At 36.5% G+C, this 25,811-nt stretch overlaps 6 protein-coding genes and 1 pseudogene across 7 annotated transcripts; all 7 read right to left on the reverse strand.

Moving 5' to 3' along the window:
* Window positions 1-238: 238 nt before the first annotated feature.
* LOC147949906 (uncharacterized) lies at window positions 239-1,258 on the reverse strand. Its single transcript, XM_087511272.1, has one exon. It carries the CDS (start codon window positions 1,256-1,258, stop codon window positions 239-241), a length of 1,020 nt encoding a protein of 339 aa, XP_087367398.1.
* Window positions 1,259-5,705: 4,447 nt separating this feature from the next.
* LOC104791196 (phosphoglycerate mutase-like protein) lies at window positions 5,706-7,853 on the reverse strand. Its single transcript, XM_010517031.3, has 9 exons — window positions 7,412-7,853; window positions 7,209-7,316; window positions 7,015-7,094; window positions 6,741-6,903; window positions 6,582-6,656; window positions 6,411-6,499; window positions 6,211-6,330; window positions 6,060-6,104; window positions 5,706-5,971 (listed from the first exon to the last, which is right to left on the reverse strand). The coding sequence occupies exons 1-9, from the start codon at window positions 7,466-7,468 to the stop codon at window positions 5,893-5,895; spliced, it is 816 nt and encodes a 271-aa protein (XP_010515333.1). The 5' UTR covers window positions 7,469-7,853; the 3' UTR covers window positions 5,706-5,892.
* A 342-nt stretch (window positions 7,854-8,195) lies between these two features.
* On the reverse strand, window positions 8,196-10,478 carry LOC104791205 (mitochondrial phosphate carrier protein 1, mitochondrial). Its single transcript, XM_010517042.3, has 6 exons — window positions 9,942-10,478; window positions 9,428-9,777; window positions 9,301-9,344; window positions 8,856-9,070; window positions 8,613-8,737; window positions 8,196-8,512 (listed from the first exon to the last, which is right to left on the reverse strand). Exons 1-6 carry the CDS (start codon window positions 10,080-10,082, stop codon window positions 8,458-8,460), a joined length of 930 nt encoding a protein of 309 aa, XP_010515344.1. The 5' UTR covers window positions 10,083-10,478; the 3' UTR covers window positions 8,196-8,457.
* A 438-nt stretch (window positions 10,479-10,916) lies between these two features.
* LOC104791216 (homoserine kinase pseudogene) lies at window positions 10,917-12,457 on the reverse strand (annotated as a pseudogene). Its single transcript, XR_015561992.1, has one exon. The product of XR_015561992.1 is annotated as a homoserine kinase pseudogene (transcript).
* Window positions 12,458-12,460: 3 nt separating this feature from the next.
* LOC104767033 (glutamate receptor 3.1-like) lies at window positions 12,461-16,354 on the reverse strand. The gene is made up of 5 exons (XM_087458512.1): window positions 15,464-16,354; window positions 13,735-15,364; window positions 13,614-13,645; window positions 13,138-13,532; window positions 12,461-13,049 (listed from the first exon to the last, which is right to left on the reverse strand). The coding sequence occupies exons 1-5, from the start codon at window positions 15,747-15,749 to the stop codon at window positions 12,600-12,602; spliced, it is 2,793 nt and encodes a 930-aa protein (XP_087314638.1). The 5' UTR covers window positions 15,750-16,354; the 3' UTR covers window positions 12,461-12,599.
* A 1,315-nt stretch (window positions 16,355-17,669) lies between these two features.
* Window positions 17,670-21,382, reverse strand: LOC104791237 (protein NUCLEOLAR COMPLEX ASSOCIATED 4). The gene is made up of 15 exons (XM_010517074.3): window positions 20,928-21,382; window positions 20,762-20,854; window positions 20,607-20,680; window positions 20,427-20,488; window positions 20,277-20,328; window positions 20,036-20,136; window positions 19,876-19,937; window positions 19,666-19,767; window positions 19,520-19,578; window positions 19,258-19,432; window positions 19,001-19,171; window positions 18,717-18,858; window positions 18,303-18,360; window positions 18,101-18,206; window positions 17,670-17,958 (listed from the first exon to the last, which is right to left on the reverse strand). Exons 1-15 carry the CDS (start codon window positions 21,285-21,287, stop codon window positions 17,836-17,838), a joined length of 1,740 nt encoding a protein of 579 aa, XP_010515376.1. The 5' UTR covers window positions 21,288-21,382; the 3' UTR covers window positions 17,670-17,835.
* A 144-nt stretch (window positions 21,383-21,526) lies between these two features.
* Window positions 21,527-22,607, reverse strand: LOC104791247 (uncharacterized). Its single transcript, XM_010517084.3, has 2 exons — window positions 22,254-22,607; window positions 21,527-21,922 (listed from the first exon to the last, which is right to left on the reverse strand). Exons 1-2 carry the CDS (start codon window positions 22,482-22,484, stop codon window positions 21,734-21,736), a joined length of 420 nt encoding a protein of 139 aa, XP_010515386.1. The 5' UTR covers window positions 22,485-22,607; the 3' UTR covers window positions 21,527-21,733.
* Between the last annotated feature and the right edge of the window lie 3,204 nt (window positions 22,608-25,811).

Here is a 25,811-nt window from a genome sequence, read left to right on the forward strand (position 1 = left end):
ATATGCTCAATCAAGTCTTTTTGCAAAAGATCATGCATTTGTGTATCATGAACATCATTTCGAATGCTCATCATATTATGTAGATTTGTTGGCATATCTGTAGAATATGATAAATCGACATGAGAACTTCCGCTTCCTTCTTCGTGATGGAATTCCGTTGGTTCGTAGAAATTGTAGTCATGTCGTTCGTCTTCCACTATCATGTTATGCAGGATGATAGATGCTCTCATTATTTTCCCTATTTTTCCTTTATCCCAAAAAGTGCGGAATTCTTCACGATTGCAAATCGAGCTTGCAAGACTCCAAATGCACGCTCTACATCTTTACGACATCCTTCTTGCCATTGAGCAAAGAGTTTTGCTTTTCGACCACGTGGAAGTGTAATGGATTGGATGAAAGTTGCCCATTTGGGATAGATACCGTCCGTGAGGTAGTACGCCATTTTGTATTGTCGTCCATTGACAACGTATCTAACTCTCGGAGCTCGACCCTCTAGGATATCATCAAACACCGGGGAGCGGTCCAAGACGTTGATATCATTTAACGAACCCGGTGGTCCAAAAAATGCGTGCCAAATCTTTAAATCTTGTGATGCCACAGCCTCTAGTACGATTGACGGTTTACCAGATCCACGTGTATATTGTCCTTTCCATGCAGTGGGACAATTCTTCCACTCCCAATGCATACAATCTATGCTCTCTATCATTCCGGGGAAACCGCGTTGTTCTCCAATATTCAGTAATCGTTGAAGGTCTTCCGCTGTATGTCTTCTGAGATACTCGTTGCCAAAAAGATTTATAACTCCCTCGACAAAATGTAGAAGGCATTTGTGGGAGGTTGTTTCAGCGAGTCGTAAATATTCATCCACCGCATCTGCCGAATATCCGTAAGCCATCAAACGAATAGCTGCCGTACATTTTTGAAGTGCAGAAAGACCAAGCCTTCCAGTAGCATCTCGCCTTTGTCTGAAGTATGGTACTCCATTCTCAATAGCGGTAACAATACAAAAGAACAATGGTTTGTTCATTCTAAAGCGACGACGGAACATATCGTTAGTGTAAGTCGGATTATCACTAAAATAATCATTCCACAACCGAGTGTGGCCTTCTTCGCGGTCTCTCTCAATGTGCACTCTTCGGATTATTGGAGCTGGTGGTACATCTGGATGAGTGTAGTTGTATTGGATCTCTTCCACTATACTATCAACTTCCTCTTCTACAATATCATCAACTTCTTGATCGGAACTCCAATTAGACATTTTTGGCAATTTGGGTATAGTAGAAGGCTTATGGGAAGTTTGAGTAAAGAATGAGTAATAGAGAAAGATTTTTTCTAATAGAGAAGGAGTTTTCTTTGGTAGAGGAGGAGTTTGAGTAGTGAAGATAGGAGCAAAGTGAAGAGAAAAAACTTGAGAAATGCAAGCTTAGTCCGCTTGTGGCTTTTCCCTTTGTTCTTAGCAGCTTTAACCCCCGGAGGCCTCTTCTCAGCTCCATCATTGCTCGAAGTAGGAGCCTCAGATGCAAGCTTAGTCCGCTTGTGGCTACATTCTTCAGTGATCCATTTCTGACCGTGCTTCAACTCCCTCCAGTAATGTACAAGGAGAAATGGCTTCTTCATGTCGTTATTGTAAAGCTCATACGCCATTCTCAAGACATCATCTTCTGATTCTCCACTCTTCCTTCTTGTACATGCTTGTGCGTAACATCCCACAAACTTGTTGACTTGGTGGTTTATCTTGTTCCACCTAGCCTTACATTGTGATTGCTCTCTTGCGTTTGAGGCGGCTGATCCATCATTTGCTTTGTAATATTTTGCAACTCTCTGCCAGAAACTATATTTCCGCTGCTCATTACTTACAACTGGATCCTTGCTTGTGTTTAACCAAGCACTTATGAGGTTGACATCCTCCTCTGCAGTCCACCTCTTCCAACTTCCTCTGCCTCCGTCTTCTTCAGTCTTTTCAACTTCAATACAGTCTTCAGTATCGGATGTTGGGCTAAAGTTAAGATTCTGAGAAGAGCATGTTGAGCTAAAATGGGGTGGCTGAGAAGAGACTGTTGAGGTAAAGTGGGGTGGCTGAGAAGAGAATGTTGAGGTAAAGTGGGGTGGCTGAGAAGAAAATGGGTTGCTAAATTGAATCGGCTGAGAGGATTGAGCAGAATGTGGAGGGTTCGGATTATCAGAAACGTTGGGAACTTTTTGAGAATTCAAAAGATCAACAAAATTTTCATCTGACAAACGATAAGGATTTCTAGGATCCATTGTTTTTGTTTAATGAAAGCTTATGTTTAACGAAAAGGGTTTGTAGCTTGAGGGTTTATATTGTTTAACAATGGGGGTTTATATTGAACTCAAGGTTAGTTTAGCTTTGAAACTGAAGGTTAGATAAAAAAAGTAAAGGTTTATTGAGTAAAAGGCTAATGAGTGTTTAGTTGAAAAACTTTTCAGTAAATCTACATGTGAAGAGAAAAACTTTTCAATAAATCTATGAGTAGACAACTGAATAACTTTTCAGTAAATCTACATGTGTACCAAATTTTCCAAAAGTTGATGTTTAAAGTCAATACTAATTTCAAATTCTATCATGTTTCTCAATAAACCAGTGTAATTATGCTTTTTATTCAAAATCAAAACAAATTTTTACCTTCACAAGCAAAAGAACAACAATCGGGTTTCCCAAAGATTTAAAAACACTTGAGCAAAAAAAGAAAACAGCAAAATAGAACAAGAACTCACAGTTTTATAAAAAAACATAATAGAGGACCAAACCTTTTCAAGGTAGAACAAGAACAAGAACAATCTATAACACCAACTCATTCATACCAATCACAACTCAGACAAAATTATACAACAACATATAAGAGAGATATAGGACCATACCTTATCAATTTTGACTGTCCAACCGCTAAACCACTTCATGAACACCACTCTTCACCATTTAACCGCTATATCCAGTTCATAAGAACCTCGTAGAAAACAGGACAATCTTGTTAAACATCAAACTAAACTTACACAAAACAGTAGTTAAACCGAAACTTACACTGACACAAAACTTACACTAAACTTACATCAAACATCAAACTAAACTTACACAAAACTTACACTAAACTTACATCAAACATCAAACTTACACAAAAGCTATAACACAAAACAAGAACAAAAAGCTACCCATTCATAAAAAACTATCAGACAATAATCAGTAGTTAAACCGAAACCCTAAATCCTACAAACAAATTTCAAAACCAAGTGAACATCAAATTAATCTCACAATCGATGCCTAATAAGTCAAATCGACATCAAATTTTAACAATTCTAACAAGCAATCAATTTAATATGAAACCCTAACAATTAAAGACCACCGGTGATAAATTAGGGTTTACACAAACAATCATAGATTAGAAGACGAACCGTATCTCTCCGATTCGCTGGACGGTGGACCTCGCCGGACATCCGCCGTTGTCCCACCAATCATCCGCCATCGTTGTCCCACCACTGTGAAACATTCGCCGTCGCCAAAGATTGAGAACCGAAGTGACAAACTCTAATAGGCTGAGTTACGCCAATTCAGTCTCCAATTACCCTCCGTATGACCAACAACCATCGAGATTTAGCCGGAAAAATCAACGATTCGATGGTAATCGGTTGATTTTTCTGTTGGAGAAGAATCGCCTGTTTATCTCCCCAAACGAGAGAGACGAGAGAAAAGAGAGATGTGGGGAAAGAATAAAAAAAATGAGGAAAAAAAAATTACCTTTTATATTTCTGAATCCACCAATCACCAACTGCCACATCGCGTTACTTAAGCTGTTGCTCCAAAATTCTTCCCACAGAACCGATACTCTGCGTGTTGGACTAAAATATGGGTTTTATATTACAAATTTGGACCCCAATACAGAGAGTAACTGAGAGAGTTACACCAGTAATCATGCTCTTAGTGCTCTCTCTCTACGCGGTTTCGTCTCACCTTCTTCTTCTTCATTCGTTAATTGCTCATTTAATTATTGAATTAATCATCTTCTTTTACTGGTGTGGTGTGTAATGACTAATGATTATTAATGCAACTAGGAAAGTAGTAGTAGTATAAAATTGTTGTCGTTTTGTTTAGGATAACTTATTTTTAAGAGATTGATTATAAGCCTAACGTTCATACTTCATAGTAGCTTTTTTTAAGAGTTGGATTTGGATTGTGCTTTTGTCGCCCAACTTAGCTAATAATAATTAACAAACATATTATTATTATTAGATGCTTATAGTTGTTAAAGAGTTGATTTATGGCTTTGGTTAACAGAACGAAACACTGGACAACTTATTTGGTCTTCAAAAAAAAAAAAAAAAACAGTTTGACTGTTCAACATTGGTTCATCAAGATTGTTCATTTTTTATTATTTTTTTTTGGCTAGAACCTAGATAAGATTTTATGAATAAAACATTCTGGTTTGGGTACGTTGCAGCTATAATTATAACTCAAATTTCATCGTCAAAAAATTTGGTTAGAATAACTAGTAGTGAAGCCTAATATAATACAACTTTTTTTACAAATAGCAATAGTTAGAAGTTAGAAGAAGAAAATAAAAAGTCACTTTTTTTTTACAAGAACTAAAAGGCGTGAGACATGTCATTGTCGGTTTGTGAGTAAGATCGCAGACTCCATTTGTCTCGCACGTGGTGCAAATTTAGTTGTGTACTTTCTTTTTTCTTTTTCTTTTTCTTTTTTGACATCACAATTTACTTCTTTTTTTTTGTAATTTTGCATTTTCGATAAATCTCAGTAACAAATCTCGTCAATTCTGTTTGTCTTTTTAACTCTTCTATATTGTTTGAGTGTTCTTTATAAGATCTTATCCATAGATGATAGATCGAGGTTGAGGAACAACATAATTTCATATTTGTTATGTGATCCAACGTCCGGACTCCGGACATAACACATGAACGAGCTGTCAAACCGATATGGAGTTGGGAAAAAGGTGAAACGCTCTATGTAATATAATTATACTAAAATCCGAATATATATATATAACTTATAAAAAAATGAAACTTTGATCTACTTCAATAGATTATCAGAAAATTACTCAACACCAAAGGATAAACTAAATAATTTAATTAAAACGGAGTGTAGTTTTTTGGAACTTTCTCTTTGTTTTATTGAAATGCTCGGCCATAAGAAAAGTCATTATACAGCTGTCATAAAATAGTCGAATATATCTTTCTTCGAAATAACAAAATTCAAAACACAAAATACAAAAGATGAAAATATGAAAAAGTCACAAAAACTGTGGAGTAAATTTTTCTCCAAAACCGGTGGTAAATATCAAATCCAAGATTCCAAGTACTTGGGAGCTTTTGAGCAATCGAAACACAAGAAAATCTCAGTATTCTCTTCTCAAACAAGATGGTCCACAACAACAACAATAAAACCCAACAACTTGGGAGCGGATAATATCATACTAATGGGTTTGGAGAGCCCAAGAATTTCTATTTACAGCTCACTAACACTTACTGATAACAACTCACAAGTTTCCTACATAACAACTCACAAGTTTCTGGTTCTGATGCTCATAGAGATAAATCTACTCATCTAAGCTTCACATTTATTTAGTTGCATCTACCATTTTCTCCACTCATCCACTTGTGGTGCTATTATTTTCACAATTGTATAATCACTGCTTAAAAACGAAATGGACAAAATGATTAAAGCTACCACTGAATTTTGGGTAAGAACAATCATAATCAATAAAATTCATTTGGCAGCAAAGTCAACCTACATACCAATATTTTTCATCAATAACTGAAAAATGCCAAATTCTAGTCCAATAGAAGCATCATGTAATTTATTCTTTTTAGAAGGAAGAAAACAATCACAGAAACTTGTGCTCTCGCTTACTCCTCAGCCGTTTAGCCACTTGGATGATCAAGTCCTTGAGGAACCTTCCCAGGATAGTTTGTGGTCTCTACAGAATCAGTCGCCAAGTTCCTATACTCCCAACAACATAATAATTAATGCAAAACACTCCCAAATCTTATTACTATTCTGTCAGAACTTATGGACATTTTCTGCTTACCCTTGATCCACGATGACCACTGAGCGAAGCTCACAGTTTTTGAAACTGAAAACAGTTAGAGATTTTTGATTAGTAAGACAGTATACTGCATTCTTAAAGTTACACAAAAGGTTAATGCGTGTAGACAGGAAGTTTGTGTTTAAACTCTTACTGTATAGACAACTCTTTCTTTATGTCATCGGCACAATCCTTCCCGAAAGAACTCAAGAGACCGTGCAAGAAGCCGCTGTGAGATACAACTGCGATCTCCTTCTCTTTCCTCGTCCATAGCCTTCACAAAAGCAAATGGCAGTAGAGAGATTCAGCTATACATATCTCCATGGGAAAATTAGTAACAAAAATAATACTCACCATTTGACGAACTCTACACCTCTGGCTGCAACTTCTTCAGGGGTCTCTCTTGGACTCGGCTTCCACAAAACATCCTCGTCGCTTTCAATCTAAAACCATAGAGAAACCTAGCATAAGCAACTTGCCAACATTTCAGAAGACGATATTAAACCAAATAAGATGTTTTTGTACAATTGAGAAATCGATTGCGGGAAAGAGAGCCTTGTACTCTGTGACGCTTCTTCGCCTGTCACAAGGATGATCACCCTACATTCATAAAAAGTAAATCTTTAACAATGTGATTATCACCCGTCTATACTAACACCACCCTCATTAATTACTTCTGTGTACCATAGTTTCTCTGCATAGCTCAACAGCAAGAAATGGTGGGACATTTAAGCTAGAAATCGCAGGACGATCGCTGCTCCCAGCGTTGGCCACCATTAGCGGTGTTGCATCAGCTCCATCATTATCTTCTTCACCTCCAAAAGCACCAACAGCTGTTTGTATAGTTCTACATTTAAATCATAAAAACTGAGTCTTTATATGGTTGGTGCAGACATAATCTATCTTAAGCACAAAGTGGTAACTTTGTTTCAAGAGGAAGGTGTGAAAAAGTATTTACCTAAGCAAAGGTGAAACAATGACAAGTTCAACCTTGTTTAAGAGTTGAGCTTCTCTAACATGGTTCCTTAGATTATCAACCTGAGCCATAGAGCAGAGATGATGATCATGACGACAAGATCGTTACAAGAGCCAATAAGATCCATACCAGAACAGAACAGAACAGAAGAGAACAGAGATTATAGATAACGGTACCTGTTGCCAACCAAGAGGGGTAAGACGGGCATCAAAGTAATCCTCAGAAGAGTAAGCACTGTGATCTTTTTCACCGGCCACATTATGAATCCCTTGAGCATGTCTCACCTACCAAAACAAAACCCGTCAGCAACATGAGATAGAGAGAGAGAGAATAAGAACCACACATTTATTTATTTATCTCCAGTTTGTAAGGAACGAACCAGGTGAATGGTTTTGCAACGATGAAGAGGGTAAAGGCCAATGCTTTCGTGGTCCATGACTAGAACAATATTTTCTTCAAATCAAGATCAGAACTCAGAAGCAAGCAAAAATGGTGTGAAATCAAAGATGTTTTTGGGAAGTGTCGTTGGAGAAAGAGGAGAGATCCTAAACCGCCGCATGTGCCACACGCTCTGTAGTATAATTTATTTATTTCGAAAAATACAAAACAGAGACGTGTGAGATTAAGAAAGGGCCATTGAAACCAGCCCAATAAGGAGTTTGTAACATCACAGCCGACCTAACTCACATGTCGGTATCATTATCGTATATTCTTTTCGTTTGTTTGTTTGACCACCAACACAAAACACAGAAAGAAAAAAAAAACATTTTTCTAAAGAACAATAGTTAGGTTCACCCCTGTTCTTTTCTAAATAGGTCAATAAAAAGCTTTGTTCCAAAAACAAAATTGGGGGTATAACTTAACCCTAATAAAGGCATCCCAGAACAGTGAAATTATTAGTTTGAGGGTTAAACTTAACCCTAATAATTAATATGCATTGTACCTGCTCTGGAGAAATGGTAAAGTTGATTGGTTTTTCACTGTTTAACTTTTAATGGAGAGATTCCTTCATGATGCTCAGTCATGATTAGCTTCAATAATTTAATCCAATCTTCTTATCAACAACAAAATTCCAAAGGAAAAATATAATAATATTGGAGAAGTCACAAAAGATCAGCTAAAACAGCAACATCTCAGTCAAAATTGGTCCACAACATGACAAAGATAAAACCAGAGACACTTGTCTTTTTACCTCAATCAGTTAAAAGATTATAGTTTCTGTTTACATCATTCTCAGTCATTAGCACTTTAGTTACAATCCAAATTTCAGGTAAGGATTGAACTAAGCGAAAATTTTCAAAACGCTTATTCCATCCGCTACACAACGCTCGGGTTATCTACTTGCAAGAGAATCTTACATGATAGTATATTTTTTGAGTTCCAGGTTCTGATGTTGACAGAGATAAATCTATACTCTTCTAAGCTTCACAATGATAATTTTGTTGCATCCACTGGTTTCCTCACTCCTCCACTTGTAGGGCTATATTATTCACAATTTGTATAATCAAGCTGGTTAGATGAGAATAGAAGCAGAGATATTAGAGCTTCTGATATGGAAATTTGGAGAGATGTCAACTTACAATCCACTTAAGACTTTGATGGCGTCATAAAAGAACCATTGCAAGGTAATGACAGGTCCAACAATCGTGATCCGAACAGGAAGACTTCTAGTGAAAAGACCAACAAACCCAATGTTCCTCACAGCCTGTAGCTCAAGCAAAATAACCAACATCAATTTAGAATACTCTGCAGTCTGCGCGATGGTATGAAAAACAGCGAAAATGGAATTCAGATATTAAAACAGTGACGGTTAAGAGTCTTACCTGCAGCACATTCTTGGCTTTGTTGTTGTATAGAGACGAAAGAACCACATCTGCGGGGTTAGAGATGACTGTACCTACGGCTCCAGCAGTATAGCCAGCAAGACATGTAACACCTAGTTGTTGAGCTTTAGAGCAATCTTGCTTCCTCTTTTGGATAATCTTTTGATATATAAACTCAACTGACTGCTCAAATGTCGAGAACATCACCATAGAAACTGAAACAAGGCACAAACATCGAAATCAACAAGATATGGTTTTTGGTAGAGAACACAACCAAGTCTACGAAAAGGCTAGTGTGCATCTATATAGCTCAAGTACTTGTTTCATATCCTCACAGCTAATGCCTCAAATTGAACAATTTGATTATATAACTGAAGGTTTTAGATGATGCAGAGAGATGATGAAGTTCAAATTGATTTAGTGATTGTCGAAGCAGTAACATTACATGGAAGATTGCGACACCAGAGCGGAAAAAGTCCCCTGTGGAAGCTGCATATGGAGAGATAAAGACTTAAAAAAGCAAATACTAAGTGATACAGCCAAGCAAAATGATTCTGTGACAAAGGGCTTACCCAGCAAGACCTTCACTTCTATATACTCTTGGAAATCCATCAAGCAAACCTTTTGCGAACAGAGGCTGCGTCTGAATTCTAACTTTAATAGCTTCAAAAGGACACAAAGCCATATCGGCGAATACCTGAGCAGAAGCACTGCTGAGAAAATATATGGAAGTTCTGTTATGATTAGGCAACACATTGCTGTAGAGTGTCTTGAAGTACTCATAGAGTCCAAATCTGCATCCACCTTGAACACCATAGCCTAATAGCTTCCCTGACCAACCTCTCCAAAGATAGGAACGGCCATGCTCTCTTAATAGAGTGGAGAAACCGGAAGGAATGCTATGATACTTCAGTGGATTCACCTACAAGAGACAGAATGATCGATCCTCATTGACTGAATGATACCAATTTGAGCAAAAAGATCCTAAATTTAGCAGTTCTATCCATCATTATACAACCTAACAAGACAAGTGACTTAAAGAATATATAAAGATGAAATCAAGAAACAGAGAAAGGATTCACAAACCTGCATATTGACTTTGAGGACATCAAGAGGGGTTATAGCCAAATGGGTAGTTCCGGCACTAAGCATTCCTCCCATGGTACAAACAGTATAAAACCAAGGAGACGACAGATCATCGTCTAGTTTCGTCTTGACTCTTGTCATCTTCTACAAAAATCGTTTCGAATCCCGATAAACCCTAATCCCTCTCAGAAAAAAAAAAAGTTGTTCTTTGGCGTTTTGTCTGGTAAACCCCAAAACCCAGAATAAGAAGAGGAAACACGTCAGAGGAAAGGTATAGAAGAAGAGGCAAAGAGTGTGTACATGGAAGAAAGGGTTCTCATTTTTTCTGATGGAGATCGGTCTTCCACGTCTCACGGACAAAGACAAGGCTCAGAACTAAACACAAGGCTCTCTCTTTTTACTTTTTCCACTAGTAAAGTTCCAAGCTTTCTGGAGAACGGGTTGGCGGAAAAATCGAATCTTGTGGCAAGAAGGTAATTTTCAATTTAGGTTTCATGCCGGCGGATTACCGTTACCGGAATATTTATGAGTCCTCTCTTTTTTTCCTAATTGGGCTTTCATGGGCCTTGTAGTTTTGGCTACACTTTCTTGAAAATGATTCTCTATATTGACATTTTCATTCATTGACAATGATGACAAGTATTAATATGTCTATGTTTACAATTTTAGAGCTTGCCTCAGATTGAAAAAGTCAATAAGATTTGGTTCAACTTCCTTAACCAGACGTTGCCTATTTATGTGTGAGGATGGTTTGCTCTATACTAATCAGTATTAGCTTGCTTCAAGTCTTCTACTAACAAAAACAGAATATGAGTTAGATGGATAAAAAAAAACATTTGCTCGGCTCTTATGGACTACTTTGTTACTACTATTTTGATAGTGTTCAAACATATGAGAGTGATCCTTCAATGAAACGCCTGATCTGCTGAGTGGTACTCTCAAACTCAAGAATCAAAATCCAAGAAACCAAAGACATGCCAAAAAGAGACTAAACAAAAACTCACACAATACATTGTCTTTTATTTGTGTAGAAACAACCAACTTTTATTATCAACTAGAAAATTACAGTACAGAGGAAGATTTGGTTCCAAATCTCAAACATCAGAAAAAATCACCTGGAAATGCTGTTGACAAGCCTAGCACCAATCTTATCAAGCTTCTTCACAGAAGCAACAGATTTCAAATGTCCAACTTTCAAAAACGCTTCCACCATCTTCTCTCCGATCACTTGACCCATCTCCTCCGAATCAATCACAGCAACCGCTGTTGGTCCAGCTCCGCTAATCGTACATCCAAACGCTCCAGCTTCCAAAGCTGCCTTCTTCACAGCTTCCATTCCAGGAATCAAAGGTGCTCTTGTCGGCTCCACAATCTTATCAGACGACAACGCCTTCCCAAGCATCACAGCGTCTCCTTCTAACACCGCAGCGACTAAAGCAGCAGCTTGACTACTGTTCCAAACATGGTGAACCATTGGAATCTCTGTAGGTAATGCAGCTCTCATTTTCTTAGTTGGAGCTTCAAAGTCAGGGCTCACTAGAACAAAGAAGAGATCTTTTTCAGATGGGAACCTCAATGGTTTCAAATCAAGAGGTTCGTAGTTTCTAATCAAAACGAATCCACCCATGATCGCTGGTGCGATGTTATCAGCGTGATAACCGGAAACCTTAGCTTCCGATTCTAAACCGGCTAAAACCAATTCCTCACTCCCTAATTTCCGGCCAAAGATCTCATTAACCGCCACAGCTGCTGCGGCAGCGCTAGCTGCACTAGAACCTAAACCACTACCTAAAGGTAAGCCTTTGTGCAAATCTAACGACAAACCAACCGATCTAATCCCTAACATCTTCATCGTAGCAATGGCGGCGATTCCAGCACAGTTCCGGAGAGGATTCGTGCTGAGCTTTGTTGTGGTTCCGGTGATCTCCGAGATTGAGATCTCACCGGCTCTTACCGAAGGATCTACGCGGAGAGTCACGTGGTCACCGAGACCATCGACGGCGCATCCTAGGAAATCAAACCCTGGTCCCAAATTAGCGACGGTGGCTGGCGCAAAAGTCTTGACGGAGACGAAAACTGGCTCCGGCTCAACGGCGACGAGGGTTTGTACGGAAGCTTTACATCGAAAGACGGAGACTTTCGCGAACAACGGCGGCGATGGATTGGATTTGGGTTGGAAATATGAAATGGGTTTGGAAGGAGACTGGAAACAGAGACTCGCCATTAGAAAGCAGTAGTGAGATCACAAATGCAAATGAACAAAGGCGAACACTTTAATACAAATATATAAAAGAGAGAGAGAGATGAACAAACGTGACCACCTAACCTAATACTCTTTCTCCAGTAAAGCTGATTACTTTTTTAAGAGTGGAGTGAGAGAGATCAGATTCAGATTGGCTCCTGACCAGTGAAATTAACGGTTTAACTACAAACCGAACTGATCGGACCGGGAAGCTTGTCCACTTTGGGTTTGGCAGCTCTTACAAGCACTTTTGAAAGTTTATACTTCAGTTAATCAGTTTGGAGGATAATATAACTTATCTCATATCTGCATCTAAACAAAATCTCATTTTGGTTGCAAATGAGGTTTGAGTTAAAATGTACATATTAACATACAAAACCATTAACCATAAGTATATATTATAGTCCTATGTTTCTTCATATAGATCTTCTAGATGCACTCCTTGAGATAGTATTCGCATTCATCGAAAGATTGTTGTGTCTTTTGCGCTTTAACCTTCGCTGTGTTTCTTCTTCCTTTTCATCAACAAATGCTAGAAACGTCTGCAGTTTTGTTAAACGTGAACGTTTTGGTGAAGGTATAGCTTCTTCTTCTACTACTTCAGGTGTGTATTTGCAGAAGTCGTGGATTATTTTAAAGAAGTGGATAAAGAGAGCGACGAGACAGACGATCCCAACCACAAGGAACATGCCCCAGAAGCTATGCACGTTGAGCTGTTCTGAGTCTCCTGACTGAGACCCGTGCGGGCTGCTGCAGTTGGATTTGGAAAGCCATCGGTCATGGATCTTTTGAAGCTCGCCTGTTTCGGATAGCCCAAGAATAGCGGTTGACATGTCAACTGCTAAAGGAGAGTCTCTTGGGAATGCCTTTTGAACAGAAATGCAAAAAATGTGATCAGAATTATGTTTGAACATGCTGGCAAAGAGAGAAGGAATTCAGTAGATGATGACTCACAAATCCCCAACCGCATCTAGTGAATTCTTGGCCTCTGATGGCAAACTTACAGTAATCTGAGAGGAAGAGATCAACATAAGGACGTTCATCAACGATTGCAGCAACAGTACCATTTTGAAGCGCATTAGCATATTCTTCAGGAGAGGCGAGAGGCACAAGCCTTGATCTGGCAATGTTAAGCTCCTCTGTCATGTAGTTTTCAGCAAATGAACCAACCTGGAAGCCAATACGACCACTACTACTGATGAGTGTATCTACTCCTTTTATAGGTGAATTAAGCTGTTGCACTGTAAGTATCGATGTGAGACTCGCTGTGTAGCTAGATGTAATGATCAGAACCACAAAAAGCCATATCAGAAGCACCATACGACCAAGCGTGCTCACTGTAGTCTCTCCTGAGAGTTTAATTTCATAAAGATGTTAATAACTTCAAACTTTAATTGCAGTAACTAGTTTGAGGGAGTTTCGAGACTTACTGTGGGAGAAAAACATCGTCGAAAAGGTGAACCTGCATCGTAATAAGAGATTAGCGCTTGCGTTAGAGCTACAGCAATCTAAATTTTATGCAGACAAATAAGGTGACTCTTGTGTACTAACCAGAGAATGGTAATGATTTGTCGCCTTGGCGGACCACGAAACTCATCATTGATACGGTGTTCAAGAATCCATATTGCAGCTCCAACAATAACGAAAAAAGATGCTGTTACTCCCCACATAGGAAGAGTAAACGGGCGTAAAAAGGCCCAAGGATTTTCGTTAAGTCTTGTGACAGGAGCAACAACTACAAGGCCTGACTCAATGTATGGCTGGGTGTAATCCACAATCTTGGTCCGTCTAGTGACAATGGCTATGTCACCTACAACAGCATCAAAGTCAACCCCAGTGGTGACCTTTTTGACCAGTTCATTGTAGTTTGGATTCGTTAGACCATCTCCGAAAAAGATGAACTCGTGAGGAACCGGATAAGAAAGCAGTTTTACCGCAGCTTCAAACACATCAATGCAATATCCTTGTACTTCGTTGCTACTTCCATTGACCCTTGAGACAAAGTCCTTGAAGCTTGCTCTATCAGGAACACCTATTCTCAACCGCCTTCCATTGTTACGAAAAACCCATCCACGAGGTGTAATTGAAGTCCCACCAGGCCAAGTTACAGAGTTCAGATGTTGGTTTGAGCTAGAACGGTTAGGAGATTTGCTGTAAAATGATTCAGGCGGTACAATAGAAAGACCAGAATAGTTCGACCAGTAACCTATTTGGTGAACCCCGTCATCAACCAAATTGATAATATCATATGAAGGATGTAGCATTGATCTGTCCAGATGAAACTGAACCGGACCAGTCAGACCAGACATCTTTGTATGCACAATATAATCAAGAAGTAGTGATCCTTGATCAAATTTGCTTAATGCACTTAGATTCAATGCTTCACCTTTCAAGCTACCTAAATTCGCATGATTGGAGAAGGTAAGATTACCTCCAGCTTCCAGAAGTGCCTTAACAGCTCGAGCAATGATCCAGACAGTATCATAAGCATACAGACCATAGACATTCAACCCAATAGTCTTATTATTATTACTCAACTTGTTCTTCCACCGTGCTGCAAAGTCCCTTTTCTTTCTCGAATCTGGCGTGTGAAGACGCAGTGATAGAACTCCATTGAATAATCTGTTATCCAACGGATATTTTGAATCTAGCAGAGAAGTCAACCAAGTTGTAGCTATCCAAACATAACCTTTCTCCATCATCCCTAACCTCTCTGCTTCCTTAAAGATCATGTTGCCTGTATTTGGGAAAGTGTTCACAACAATGACCCGAGATTCCATTCCCCTGATCTTAATCAACTCCTCTATAATCTCAACTGGACTAGAAATCACAACATCCAGGGGAAGCACTGCCTTGTAAGAAATCCTGCAACGCCTCTCTTCAAGCTCATCGCCTAACGCTGTAACACCATTTCTGCTGTTATCATCATCATTATATAACGCCACCACATCCGACCATCCATAGTATGTGATCATATCTGCAACAGCTCGCATCAGAAACAGATCGCTAGGTGCTGTCTGGACAAAATATGGGAACTGGAGTGGAGAGAGGGTAGGGTCAAGAGCCGTAAATGACAACATGGGAACAGTAAGCTCATTGGCAAGATGAGACAACACATGAGCCATGATTGATGTCTGTGGACCAATGATAGCCACTGCATCAGTCTCCATGAATTGCAACGCTGCAACAACCAAAATAACAAGTGTAAGTATTAAGTTTATCCATCCAAACACAATCAAGAAAATGGAAACAAGATTGGATTTTTAAAGTCTTGTTGAACCTCCCATGATGCTGAGGAAACCACTGCGTTTAGCATCATTCATCATAATCTGCAATTTCGTTCCACCGAGGAAGCTAGGATCGGAATTTACATCTTCCTCAGCAGCTTTGAAAGCGAGATTAGCAGTTTCACCGTACATGGTGTTTAAACCAAATATAGCACCAACTTTAATAACAGGAGGAGGCATAGAAGAAGAACTAGAAGCTCCCTCTGAAAGTAACAACAACCCACTACCAAGAACAATGATGAAAAAACTCAAAAGAACCAAATTCATTGAGCTTAACATTGAACAACAAAATGAAACCTTTGAGTTAAAACCTAAACCAGAATTCACAAGCAGAGAGAGAGAGAATCAAAGCAAGTAGCTTTCAGTGTCACGGGAAATTAAAACCGTTTTACCAAAAAAAAAAGGAGATGGAGATGAATTTAGAGGCAGAGATTATACCAAACCCAAAAAACAAATCATCCTTATTAAAGAAGTAGGGAAAGGTTAGATTAAGGGACTAAAAAGGGAAGACATGAGGGACAAGCAAGGGAAAGGGGCAGAGGAATAAATATATATAAATCGTGGGTATGCTTGGAGATTTGAGAAAGGTACAAACTTTACTTTTGATGGGTTTTGAAAATTTTTGATTACTTACAAACAGTATCCATGGAGGAGGCGACTCAGCTGTCAGCTTCAGCCTTCACGAGAGAACAGAGGGAAGCTTTTGTTGAAGGGAAAGAAAACGTGGGGAATGACATGGACAACAACGACAGTAGTGATCAGTGGTCACCGAAACAAAGATCTCCATTTTGAGAAATTTGTCAAACCACTGAAACCATAATTTCTGAAAGTGTGCTTCTATTTGGCAATGAGCTTTTTCGGCTCCATGTATTTTTTTCTGCATTTTAATTAAAAATATATATATATATAAGGGTATATATAATAACATAATCAAATATAATTAAGTACCATTAAATGAGAAAAGATATATAAAACTTTGTGATTTATATATCTGAAAACAGAAAACCTATTCATATTACTACAATTTTTTTTTTTTTAAATCACATGTGAACAGTAAATTTATATGAAGTCAAGAGCATTTCCATCAAAAAATATGAAAGTGGTAATTACTAATTAGGTCAAAAATGTTGTTAAAAAAGAAAAAATAATTAGGTCAAAAATATTTTTTTGTCAACGAATGCACTTCTATTACTCAGAAAGGTTGTGGCAAAGTAGACTTTTTCTTAATAACATTTGACATTACCGACTGAGGTAATGCCACTACCATTAATTATTTTGAGTGTAACGTTTGATGAAAGTGAACTTGTTAAAGTTTCAACAAATTTTGTAAATGGATACAAATAATGTAGAAAAAAAAATTATAATGCAAAGTGGTGTTGTGTGCGTGCCTAGTGAAGTGTTGACTGCACAACCAATATCTTGCTTTGTGCACGATGAAAAGATTGAAATGATGAACGAAAGGCAACTGGGAATAATATAACAGAATTAGGGAGAAACAAAGTGTGATGGCTATTGGCTAAGTCCCATTACAAGGACATAACTGGGACTTGTGTGGAATCTCCACTGAAATTGGACCATATAAAAAAAAAAATTCATTTTGCCTATGATGGAACAAAATATCCCGTTGTGATTATTAGATGTAGGTAATATTATTTACACTTTTGATTACGGGAGTCTGTAAATGTTTGGTTTGTTAACATACTTTGTGTAAACTCTTGTGCATTAGTTAGTGTTTAGTTAATGAACAAATCTTTTTATAAATCTGTTATGGTATTATAAACTTTCTCTCACTCAAGTTTTTATTTTTTAACTTCTTTTCTTTTCTCGAACTAAATTTAAAGCTATATTACGGTTTCGTCGAATCATCAAAGAAATGCTTAGAGAGTGAACACAGAAGTCTTGTAATGAATAATTTCTCATCACTTCACTACAATGTATAGGTAAAAGCACTTGGACTAAAGAAAGACCAAATGGTACACACGAAGTGTTTGCACACGGTGGGTTAAAAACCTGAGGTTACAAATTTACGCCTTTTTGTAGATAAAGCCAAGACTTTTAGTATGACCACACTTGGATTTGATTTTGCTCACCCACTTGGAATTTAAGATTTAATTTAGAAAATTTAGAATAAAGATTTCATACAGTTTATTACTTTATAAGTATCTGAACTTTAAACTATTTTCCTAATCGACGTTCTTATGAGAGTGAACCAAAATATTCGAATAAAGAATTTCTCGTAAATTTATGGGTAAACATTCAGTATCACAAAACCAAAACTGTTTCTGATCGATCAAAACTACAAAATTTGTTAACGCGAGTCTTCGAATAACCGCAGATTAGCTCATGAGTTGGCGACTCTTTCAAATCAGCATTTGCCTTCCTCTGGCGGAATGGTGAATGTCCACCCCGGAAAATCTGAATCCTCAAACAGAGATGTCGGAATCACTTTGTAGAACGCTATAGGAACTTGCTTAACCCTTCTCCGAATCTGCCATAATGTAAGATCTCCACAGTTAGTTTCATCTAATGGTATCAGTTTTGCAACTATAAATAATTGTAAGCCCAAAAAATCGAGTGATCTTATATTAACAAAAAGAGTTGATATCATATGAACCAGAGAGCTGCATTACCTCGTCCCCAAATATGGTGGCATATGAACCAGAGCTAAAATCTTCAATTTTCATTTCAGTGGTTTTGGCTCTGATGGTTAGATCAGTTTCTAGAGATGAGATAAACCTATTGAAAAGTAAAAAGAGGAATCAAGGAAATGACCAAATATAGAAATATTTCAAGTTTTCGGATATAATCGTTTGGTGTGGTGAGCAAATATACCTTGAAACTGGTGGGCAGTAATGATGGCGCAAAGTGTCAATCTCCCAGAGTGAACTTTCTGTAACAAGTAAGTTTGGTTTCCAGTAAAGTCATCAGTTCTCTTACAACATGTCTTAACTCTTACAGAAAGCAAAACAACACATTGTTCACGAAATTTAAAAACGGTAAAAACTTTACTTTATGACTTAACATATCTATGAATCTAGAGAACCCGGGCATTCTTACTAAACTAATATACCTAACTATGCTACAACGCCGCTGCTAGGAAAGTACAAATCAGGAAATCTGAAAGCATACACATCATCGGTTATTACTGGACGAATCATGCTTCTACATAGGGGTGTAATTCTGTGCTAGGGGCGTGGAAACTATATATAAAAAACAAAGACTGGGAATAGAGAGATAACGACTTACTTAAGGCACCAGATTTCTTGGGATCACTTTCCTGGTTGTTGAAATAGTCAATACCAAGCTTTCGCTTTTTGTTGGTCTTTGGTTGGCTCTCGTTGTGTTCATCAGCCTCTGCGTTGGATTCATTGGCATTTTCAACGGTTTCCTGAACAAGATTTAACCTATCATTATAAGTCCATGCTTTTTCTATATTTTTTTGTTCAGTTGTGAGGGATATTAACAGAAGTCATTTCCTATCTGGTAATATGTACTTGGCATTTTCAAGCACAAACAATGATAGGTCGTACCTGCACAAGATGGTTTATTGTAGGATTTCTTCGTAAAAGGTTGTAGATCAAAGCCGTTATGACCAACGATCCCGCGGGAGGAATGGAAAGTAACAACCTGCTTAGTTTCTTTGTGAATGAAGCTGCCAGATATGCTGGAAGCATTGACGATTTCAGGCAAGCATCAAGAAGCTGCAGAAAGCGTTTCAGTTATAGTGGGAAGAAGAACAGATTATAAAGTAATCTGTAATCCATCGGTTAAATAAATATGGCAATACCTGAAGAAATTTTGCTCGGTGCTTTGCAACAAAGACAGACGGAACCAGTAACGCATACAGTTTGTCATAAAAGTTAGGATACTCCAAACCATGTTGGGTCATGAGGATGAAGAGACTGCTAAGAGCCATCACACTGACAACTCCTCCAATGTCATATGATTTTGTTAAGAAGTCGCTGCGAAATATAGTGAAACATATGTAAGCGCTTACTGAAGAACAATGAGATATACAGAATGAAAGAAGCTTTGGTAAATATGCCCACCATAACATTGTAGGATTAGATAGATGGGGAATGACTGTCTGGTGAATACTAGCGAGAACCTGGTTATCAGAAGATAGCATATTGTTAAGTCTTCGTCCATGCCATATTTTAGACAAATGGCTAGTTATGAAAGTAAATAGGCTTACCTCCTTGTAAACATCAAGGGGGAGAGGGAGTCTGAGAAATGAAATCCATGCTTTAGTGAACTTCAACTTCATCCTCTTGCTAATTGTAGTAGGAGAAAGGAGCTGGAATTTTAACAGAATAAAGTTACTAGGCAAAAGTGAGCAATTGCATGCCAAGAAGAAAACTTATTCACAGATTCAGTGTATATTTAGCAAACTTGCAAAACTCACAGTGCTGTCTTGTTCCTCAGTTTTTTTCTTTTTGTTTTTCGGTTTCTCACTACTACTTTCATCTGCAAATACCAATAACTCTTATTAGAAAATTTAAACACATATGGAGTCCTCTTCACCGAAATGGAAAACATATAGTCAAAACCTCGGAAACAATCACCTGACCCACTCCACATCTCGTGTTGAGACTTTTCAGCTTGTTTCTCAGGAGGTGGAATTTGGGACAAAACTTGATAGAGCTTGCGAACAGAGAGTTCTAGGCTACAATTCAATAATTTTCCAGATCATCCACAACACAATAAAAAAAAAAAAAAACAAAAAACAGCCTAAACATAACATTCAAACAGTCTGGAAGAAAGAACAACAAATATTTGATACATCAAACATATACTGATACTAACCTTTCTTTTGAATCATTCTCAGCCTCACTATTCTCAGTCGCCATTTTATCACCTAAGAGTAACACACCAAAATAAAAACTTACATTATGCATCAAGATGATAAAAAACGAAAGGATATCAAGTAATGAAAAAGCACGAAAAAAAACGAACCAGACAAGACTGATGCTTCCAATGTTTTCACAAACTTCTCCATGCTGATGTAGGTAAAATAGCTGGGCATAAATCGATATTTAGAGTCAAAACAAAAAAATCCCAGACGAGCAAAGCTAAAGCAGACGAAAGAACATGGAGTATATACATAATATATGAAGCAAAGGGTTATCAACATACCGGACATCAATGTATTTGAAGTACTTTGATGTAAGTATATCCAAGAATATCTCAACATCAACTTCAGAGTGAATCTACATAGACAATACTAAAAACATCAAGCACTGCAAAAACAGTTACTATTTCAATACTAAGTGCTAAGACTAACAACTTACAATAGCATGAAGTACTCTCTGGTAGATAGAAGAATGAAACCTTCCAACATTCAAAAGCTTTACAAACTCCATCAATGTTCCCAACACAATTCCCTAAACCAACCAGAAACATTTTAGATAACAAAACAAACAACGCCTATGATAAGTAATGCAGAGAAGAAGATACCCTTAGATCATCTTGTGACTGTTGAGAGACGAGAACATCGAGTAGAAGCTTGACGAATTCGTCAAATTTTGATCTGAGCCAAGCTTTGAAAACAACTTCAGGGTCATCTTTGGTTTTGGTTGAAGGAGTAGACGAAGAAGTCGAAGGAAGCTGAGAGAGGAGAGGAGTGAAAAACGATTGGAGTGAGAGGAGCGACTCGACGACGAACTGCGGCGGAGACTCAGGTGTGACGAAGGTGAGAAGGAGAGGAAGGTTATTGATGTGGGAACGAGAAGTGAGTAAGTCGTTTCCTAGTGATTTGAGCTCTTTCAAGGTGTATTTATCTCTCTTCTTGTGCTTGTTCGAGATGATTGACGCCATTGTTTGGTGAGCTTTCTCTGGTTCGTGGCGCGGAGACGGTTGAAGAAGAAGAAGAAGCTGAAGAGAGGCACCACAACACTTCAAAAAAACCTAACGATGTAATTGCAAATAAGACGGCGTCGTATTTAGCACTCAGGAAATACTAAATTATATTTACGTCCCCAAATTACGTAACATATCAAGATTTGGCCCTGATATTTTCTTTGACCCAATTATAACGCTATACAAAGAAGGATCAAAGTTTGGAAAGGATAGCTTCTGAAGCAGTAGTGGCATTACACAAATATAATACACGAACATGAACACGAGTATGAGATTAAAAATCTAGCAACTAAAATGTGAGAAAAGATTTTGATTCTTTTTTTTACTCCTCCAAAACAAAAACAAAAAGGCTCTTTTCGATCGGTCTCTCTCTCGATGTTTCCATTCTCCAACCAAAAAAAATTCTATTGCTGCTTGTCGGGTTGTTCCTCTTCTTCTTGGTCCGGGTTTTCTTCTTCCTCTTCTTTCTTCTCTTCCTCTTCTTCATCTTCTTCCGGTGGATCATAAGGCATTGGTGGTGGCAATGGTGTCTTCATAGGACTAAACTTGGGGAAAATGTCAGGCCTCCTCCCAGGTTTAGGTCTCTCCCACTCCTAAACAGTACATCACAAACACAATTCACACCAAGCATTTGATGCCAATACATCGAACCTAAGTAGATTCTTGCATATTCTCTATAGAGAAGCAATGAACACTAATCCCACTTAATGCAAACGGAACACATGATGAGCTACCAAAATCAAACTTTGGAGTCATGAAATCAATACAAAAGCTTTTCACTAGACTTGTTATCAATTGATTTAACTGTTACCACATTTAAGGTAGATTCATACACAAAAAGCATAACCAATTGGGAACAAGTCACAGTTAAATCCCAATCCTATCTATACTCAATCAGACCCGCGATTCGGGGAGGGAACTTACAATAGGGAAATCGAGAGGGTTGCGACGAGTGAGCTTTTCTTCCTCGGGAGCCATAGAGACAACTTGCAGCTGATTCCGATTGCGACGCGAAGAGCGGCGAACGGAAGAGAAACCATAGACACGCGACGAAGAGGAAACAAGGGAGCGCGAGTCTGAGGAAATCTTCGTCTTTGCTAAAACATCGAGAGATGGAGAAGGAAGGAACCTCACAGAGCAAAGCGTCGACGCCATGGAACGGAGAGCTAAACTGACGATTATCCACCAACCAAGAATTATCGTGTGACAGACAGACAGAGCTTCTAAAAAGTTTCTTCATGATAGTGGGCTTTTATTGGACTGGTCCATAAATAAATTACTAAGCTTAAACATTTTATAAAGTTTAATGGATTTCAAAACTCCGACAAACATAAATAGTTATTTACTCACTCATTTTATAAAGTTTAATGGTTCTCAAACTTAGTAACTCACCAAATCATCACACATGTTAATTTTAATGATTAGAGATCAAAGTTAAAAACTCACGACATTGTGACACGTGTCAATTTTAACGATTAGAGATCAAAATTAGTAATTCATCAGATCGTGACACGTATCAATCTTAACGATTAAAAATCATAGTTTTTAAGATTGGTAAAACAAAACATAAAATAATTGTAATCTTATTATATTAAAAATAAAACAACTAAGATAAATATATCATGTGTCATCCATATCAAAATTTCACGGTTACAAAGATTCTCAACCACTACATTATAAAATAAATATATTATATGTCATCCATATTTAGTCGTATAATTATACTATATAAACTAAGACATTAAATTTTATGTCTTTGTTTGCACAAAAAAAAAATAATAATAAATTTTATGTCTCTATGGTTAGCCAATTTCGGACAGTGAGTACTGCAACAAGATTTGTGAAGGCACATACGAAGAAAACGAAGATCGTGAAGAACCATTTGGCAGTCTTAGGAAAAAAAACTTGAATTGAAGTCTCAACTAATATTTTTATTATATTATAAATCTAATTATATGAAGTTGGCTTTTCAAATTAGTCATTAACATGATCATGACACGTGTCAAGTACATTGATGAGATGTTGACACAAAAATTATTATTTTTCAAAACAGCTAATTAAGAAAATACATCAAATCTAAATAAAATTTACATGTTTATATTTAAAACAAAAAATAAAACAAAATTTTAAATCAAAAAAGAAAATTAACAAAACTAATCTATTTTCCATTGTACGTTACTTATATTATACATGTTTTCTCAATAAGATTTTGACATGTATAAACAAAAAAGTAATTCACTAAGCATGTATATTATTATTAATAAATAAATAGTGAATAAAAAATGTAAAAAGAATAACATAAGTTATGTCAAAAGAATTATTATTTTTTTAAACATATTAGGACAGCTAATTAAGAAAATAACATTATATCTACATGACATTACATGTTATATAGAAAGCTTTGATATTTGATTTTTTTTTCTGATATAATTTTGTCGATCTATTGCGTGGGTCTTTAATTCGTGTGGATTTTTTAATGGAAGCTATCAAATCCAATGAAATGAAATCGAAGTATATAAGCCCGCTAATTTAATCGAGGATATAGATACTAATGGAGGTTCCAAACGTGATTCTACAATTAGTAGCATTATATGTTTGGAAGATAAGTCGGTCGTTGATGTTTTTGGTCAAAATTTAGAGTTGTCTTTTCTGAATAATGTTGATGATTCCGATACTGAAACAAGAACTGTTTGATCGAGTAATTGAGAAGCGGTTTCAAATTTGGGATGTTGGAACGGTATACCATTTTAAAATTGGTTTCAAATAGATTTATGTGGTTTTTTATCGGATTAGGTTCGTAAATATATGAGAACTTTTGATTCGGGTAAAAATAAGTTGAGAATTTATGGTTCGAGAATATTTGAGACGAGGTCATAGCTTTAAGTTGTTTTGGTACAATTGGATATTTCTGAAGAGTAAATAGTTCATTGATCATTAACGTGATTATAACATATGTCATATTTTGGATTGTATATAAAGTGTCTATTTTGTATATATGAGTTATCTAAGACTATATATACCATCCTGATAATAATTTTCAAAATTTTATGTTTATTATATTATATTAACTTTTATTGAGTTAGTCATAAAATCATTGTAATCGAGTAAATAATTTTCACTAGTTGTTCATCCAAAATATCTTTGGAGTAAAAAAAACTTCATGGTTAAAGAAATTATGTCACAAAACAAATTTAGTAATTATAATAACTATAATTATGCCAAAATAAATGTAAAGCAACATCAAATTTGTTTAATTTGTTTAGAAAACATTTTATAGGTGGTGATAAAGAGCATATTTTAACAATAAAATAATTTTGGATATAAGAACATATTTTTAATGGTTAAAAATAGAGTAAAATTATATGTGGTAACTTATTAGATGTTGCTTTGATGAATTTATTACATGTCAAATATTTTGTGAATAAGTTGTGAAACGTTTTTGAAATTTGACAATAATAATATTTGTAATGAGGAGTATTTGGCAAAAGTTTTAGCGGCATATTATTAAGCTTTAGATTATTGTAATAATTGTTACAATATATTAAAATATATAAATATAAATAAATGTATGAAAGTAAATACAAATGTTCTCTAACTTAAATTATTTATATATTTACTTTAGGAAATATTTTTTTTTTATATTTTTTCAAAAATTGTGTAAGGTTTAGTATTTATTTTCTTCAACAATTTTTAAACCCGCACATTGTGCGGGCCCTTATCTAGTATATATATAAACTTTAACCAACAAAAGTTAACCATGTATTTGTAATTTCGTATCTACCTACATTATAAACATCTGATGTTTAATTATATCAAAGAAAAATAAACTTTTTTACGTTGCTACAGCAAAGCATTTCTTTGACATTTCTTTGATACTTTGAATAAAACTCTAAGGGGGTGTTATTAGATTGTGGATTTTAAAGGAATTTGATGTATTTAGAAATCAAGTGTTATTCAATTGTGTATTTTAAAAAATCCATTAAAATCTAGTGTTATTCAATATCCACTGGATTTTGTGTGATTTTGGATTTCAACGTACTTTGATTCTAAAATATGAACAAACACAATACCACACTTTTCTCAAGCATTTCTTTTTTGTTTTTCTCTCCCTCTCTCTTTAGATGAATCTCTAGCCTTTACCATATTATTGTTTGATTTTTTTTCTCAATCCTTTTATATATAATCACACTTATTCATCAGATCTGTGTTATTTTTGAGAATTTTTTTTTTGTGTTTTATAACTTTTTTTTTGGGTTCATGATCTATAACTTTTGTTTTTTGGGTTCATGATAAACTTTTTTTTTTCTGGGTTCATGATCTATAACTTTTTTCTAGGTTCATGATCTATTACTTTTTTTTCTGGGTTCATGATATAATCATACTTTTTTTTTCTCAGTTCAGTGTCTGTTTCTTCCTCCACAAACCCTATGTTAATTGAAGTCTTCCATGACCCTGAGTAAAAGTCTTGATGTTGTTAATTTA

This window comes from Camelina sativa, chromosome 1, assembly GCF_030686135.1.
Source record: "Camelina sativa cultivar CO46 ecotype springtype chromosome 1, ASM3068613v1".
NCBI lineage: Eukaryota > Viridiplantae > Streptophyta > Magnoliopsida > Brassicales > Brassicaceae > Camelina > Camelina sativa.

What these genes read in the sequence shown, in the direction of transcription:
- LOC147949906 (XM_087511272.1), bottom strand. Translation starts at nt 1,258, where the DNA reads ATGTCTAATTGGAGTTCCGATCAAGAAGTTGATGATATTGTAGAAGAG.
- LOC104791196 (XM_010517031.3), bottom strand. Translation starts at nt 7,468, where the DNA reads ATGGACCACGAAAGCATTGGCCTTTACCCTCTTCATCGTTGCAAAACC. An exon ending in GTTGCAAAACCATTCACCTG is followed by an intron (nt 7,317 to 7,411) that starts GTTCGTTCCTTA and finishes TTGTTTTGGTAG; the next exon opens with GTGAGACATGCTCAAGGGAT. An exon ending in CCGCAATCGATTTCTCAATT is followed by an intron (nt 6,500 to 6,581) that starts GTACAAAAACAT and finishes CTATGGTTTTAG; the next exon opens with ATTGAAAGCGACGAGGATGT.
- LOC104791205 (XM_010517042.3), bottom strand. Translation starts at nt 10,082, where the DNA reads ATGACAAGAGTCAAGACGAAACTAGACGATGATCTGTCGTCTCCTTGG. An exon ending in CTGGTGTCGCAATCTTCCAT is followed by an intron (nt 9,071 to 9,300) that starts GTAATGTTACTG and finishes GCCTTGTTTCAG; the next exon opens with TTTCTATGGTGATGTTCTCG. An exon ending in AAGCCAAGAATGTGCTGCAG is followed by an intron (nt 8,738 to 8,855) that starts GTAAGACTCTTA and finishes CTTGAGCTACAG; the next exon opens with GCTGTGAGGAACATTGGGTT.
- LOC104767033 (XM_087458512.1), bottom strand. Translation starts at nt 15,749, where the DNA reads ATGTTAAGCTCAATGAATTTGGTTCTTTTGAGTTTTTTCATCATTGTT. An exon ending in GACGATGTTTTTCTCCCACA is followed by an intron (nt 13,533 to 13,613) that starts GTAAGTCTCGAA and finishes TTAAACTCTCAG; the next exon opens with GAGAGACTACAGTGAGCACG. An exon ending in CTAGATGCGGTTGGGGATTT is followed by an intron (nt 13,050 to 13,137) that starts GTGAGTCATCAT and finishes TCTGTTCAAAAG; the next exon opens with GCATTCCCAAGAGACTCTCC.
- LOC104791237 (XM_010517074.3), bottom strand. Translation starts at nt 21,287, where the DNA reads ATGGCGTCAATCATCTCGAACAAGCACAAGAAGAGAGATAAATACACC. An exon ending in CGAGATGTGGAGTGGGTCAG is followed by an intron (nt 19,938 to 20,035) that starts GTGATTGTTTCC and finishes TGGTATTTGCAG; the next exon opens with ATGAAAGTAGTAGTGAGAAA. An exon ending in ACCGAGCAAAATTTCTTCAG is followed by an intron (nt 19,172 to 19,257) that starts GTATTGCCATAT and finishes CGCTTTCTGCAG; the next exon opens with CTTCTTGATGCTTGCCTGAA.
- LOC104791247 (XM_010517084.3), bottom strand. Translation starts at nt 22,484, where the DNA reads ATGGCGTCGACGCTTTGCTCTGTGAGGTTCCTTCCTTCTCCATCTCTC. An exon ending in ACCCTCTCGATTTCCCTATT is followed by an intron (nt 21,923 to 22,253) that starts GTAAGTTCCCTC and finishes TGTACTGTTTAG; the next exon opens with GAGTGGGAGAGACCTAAACC.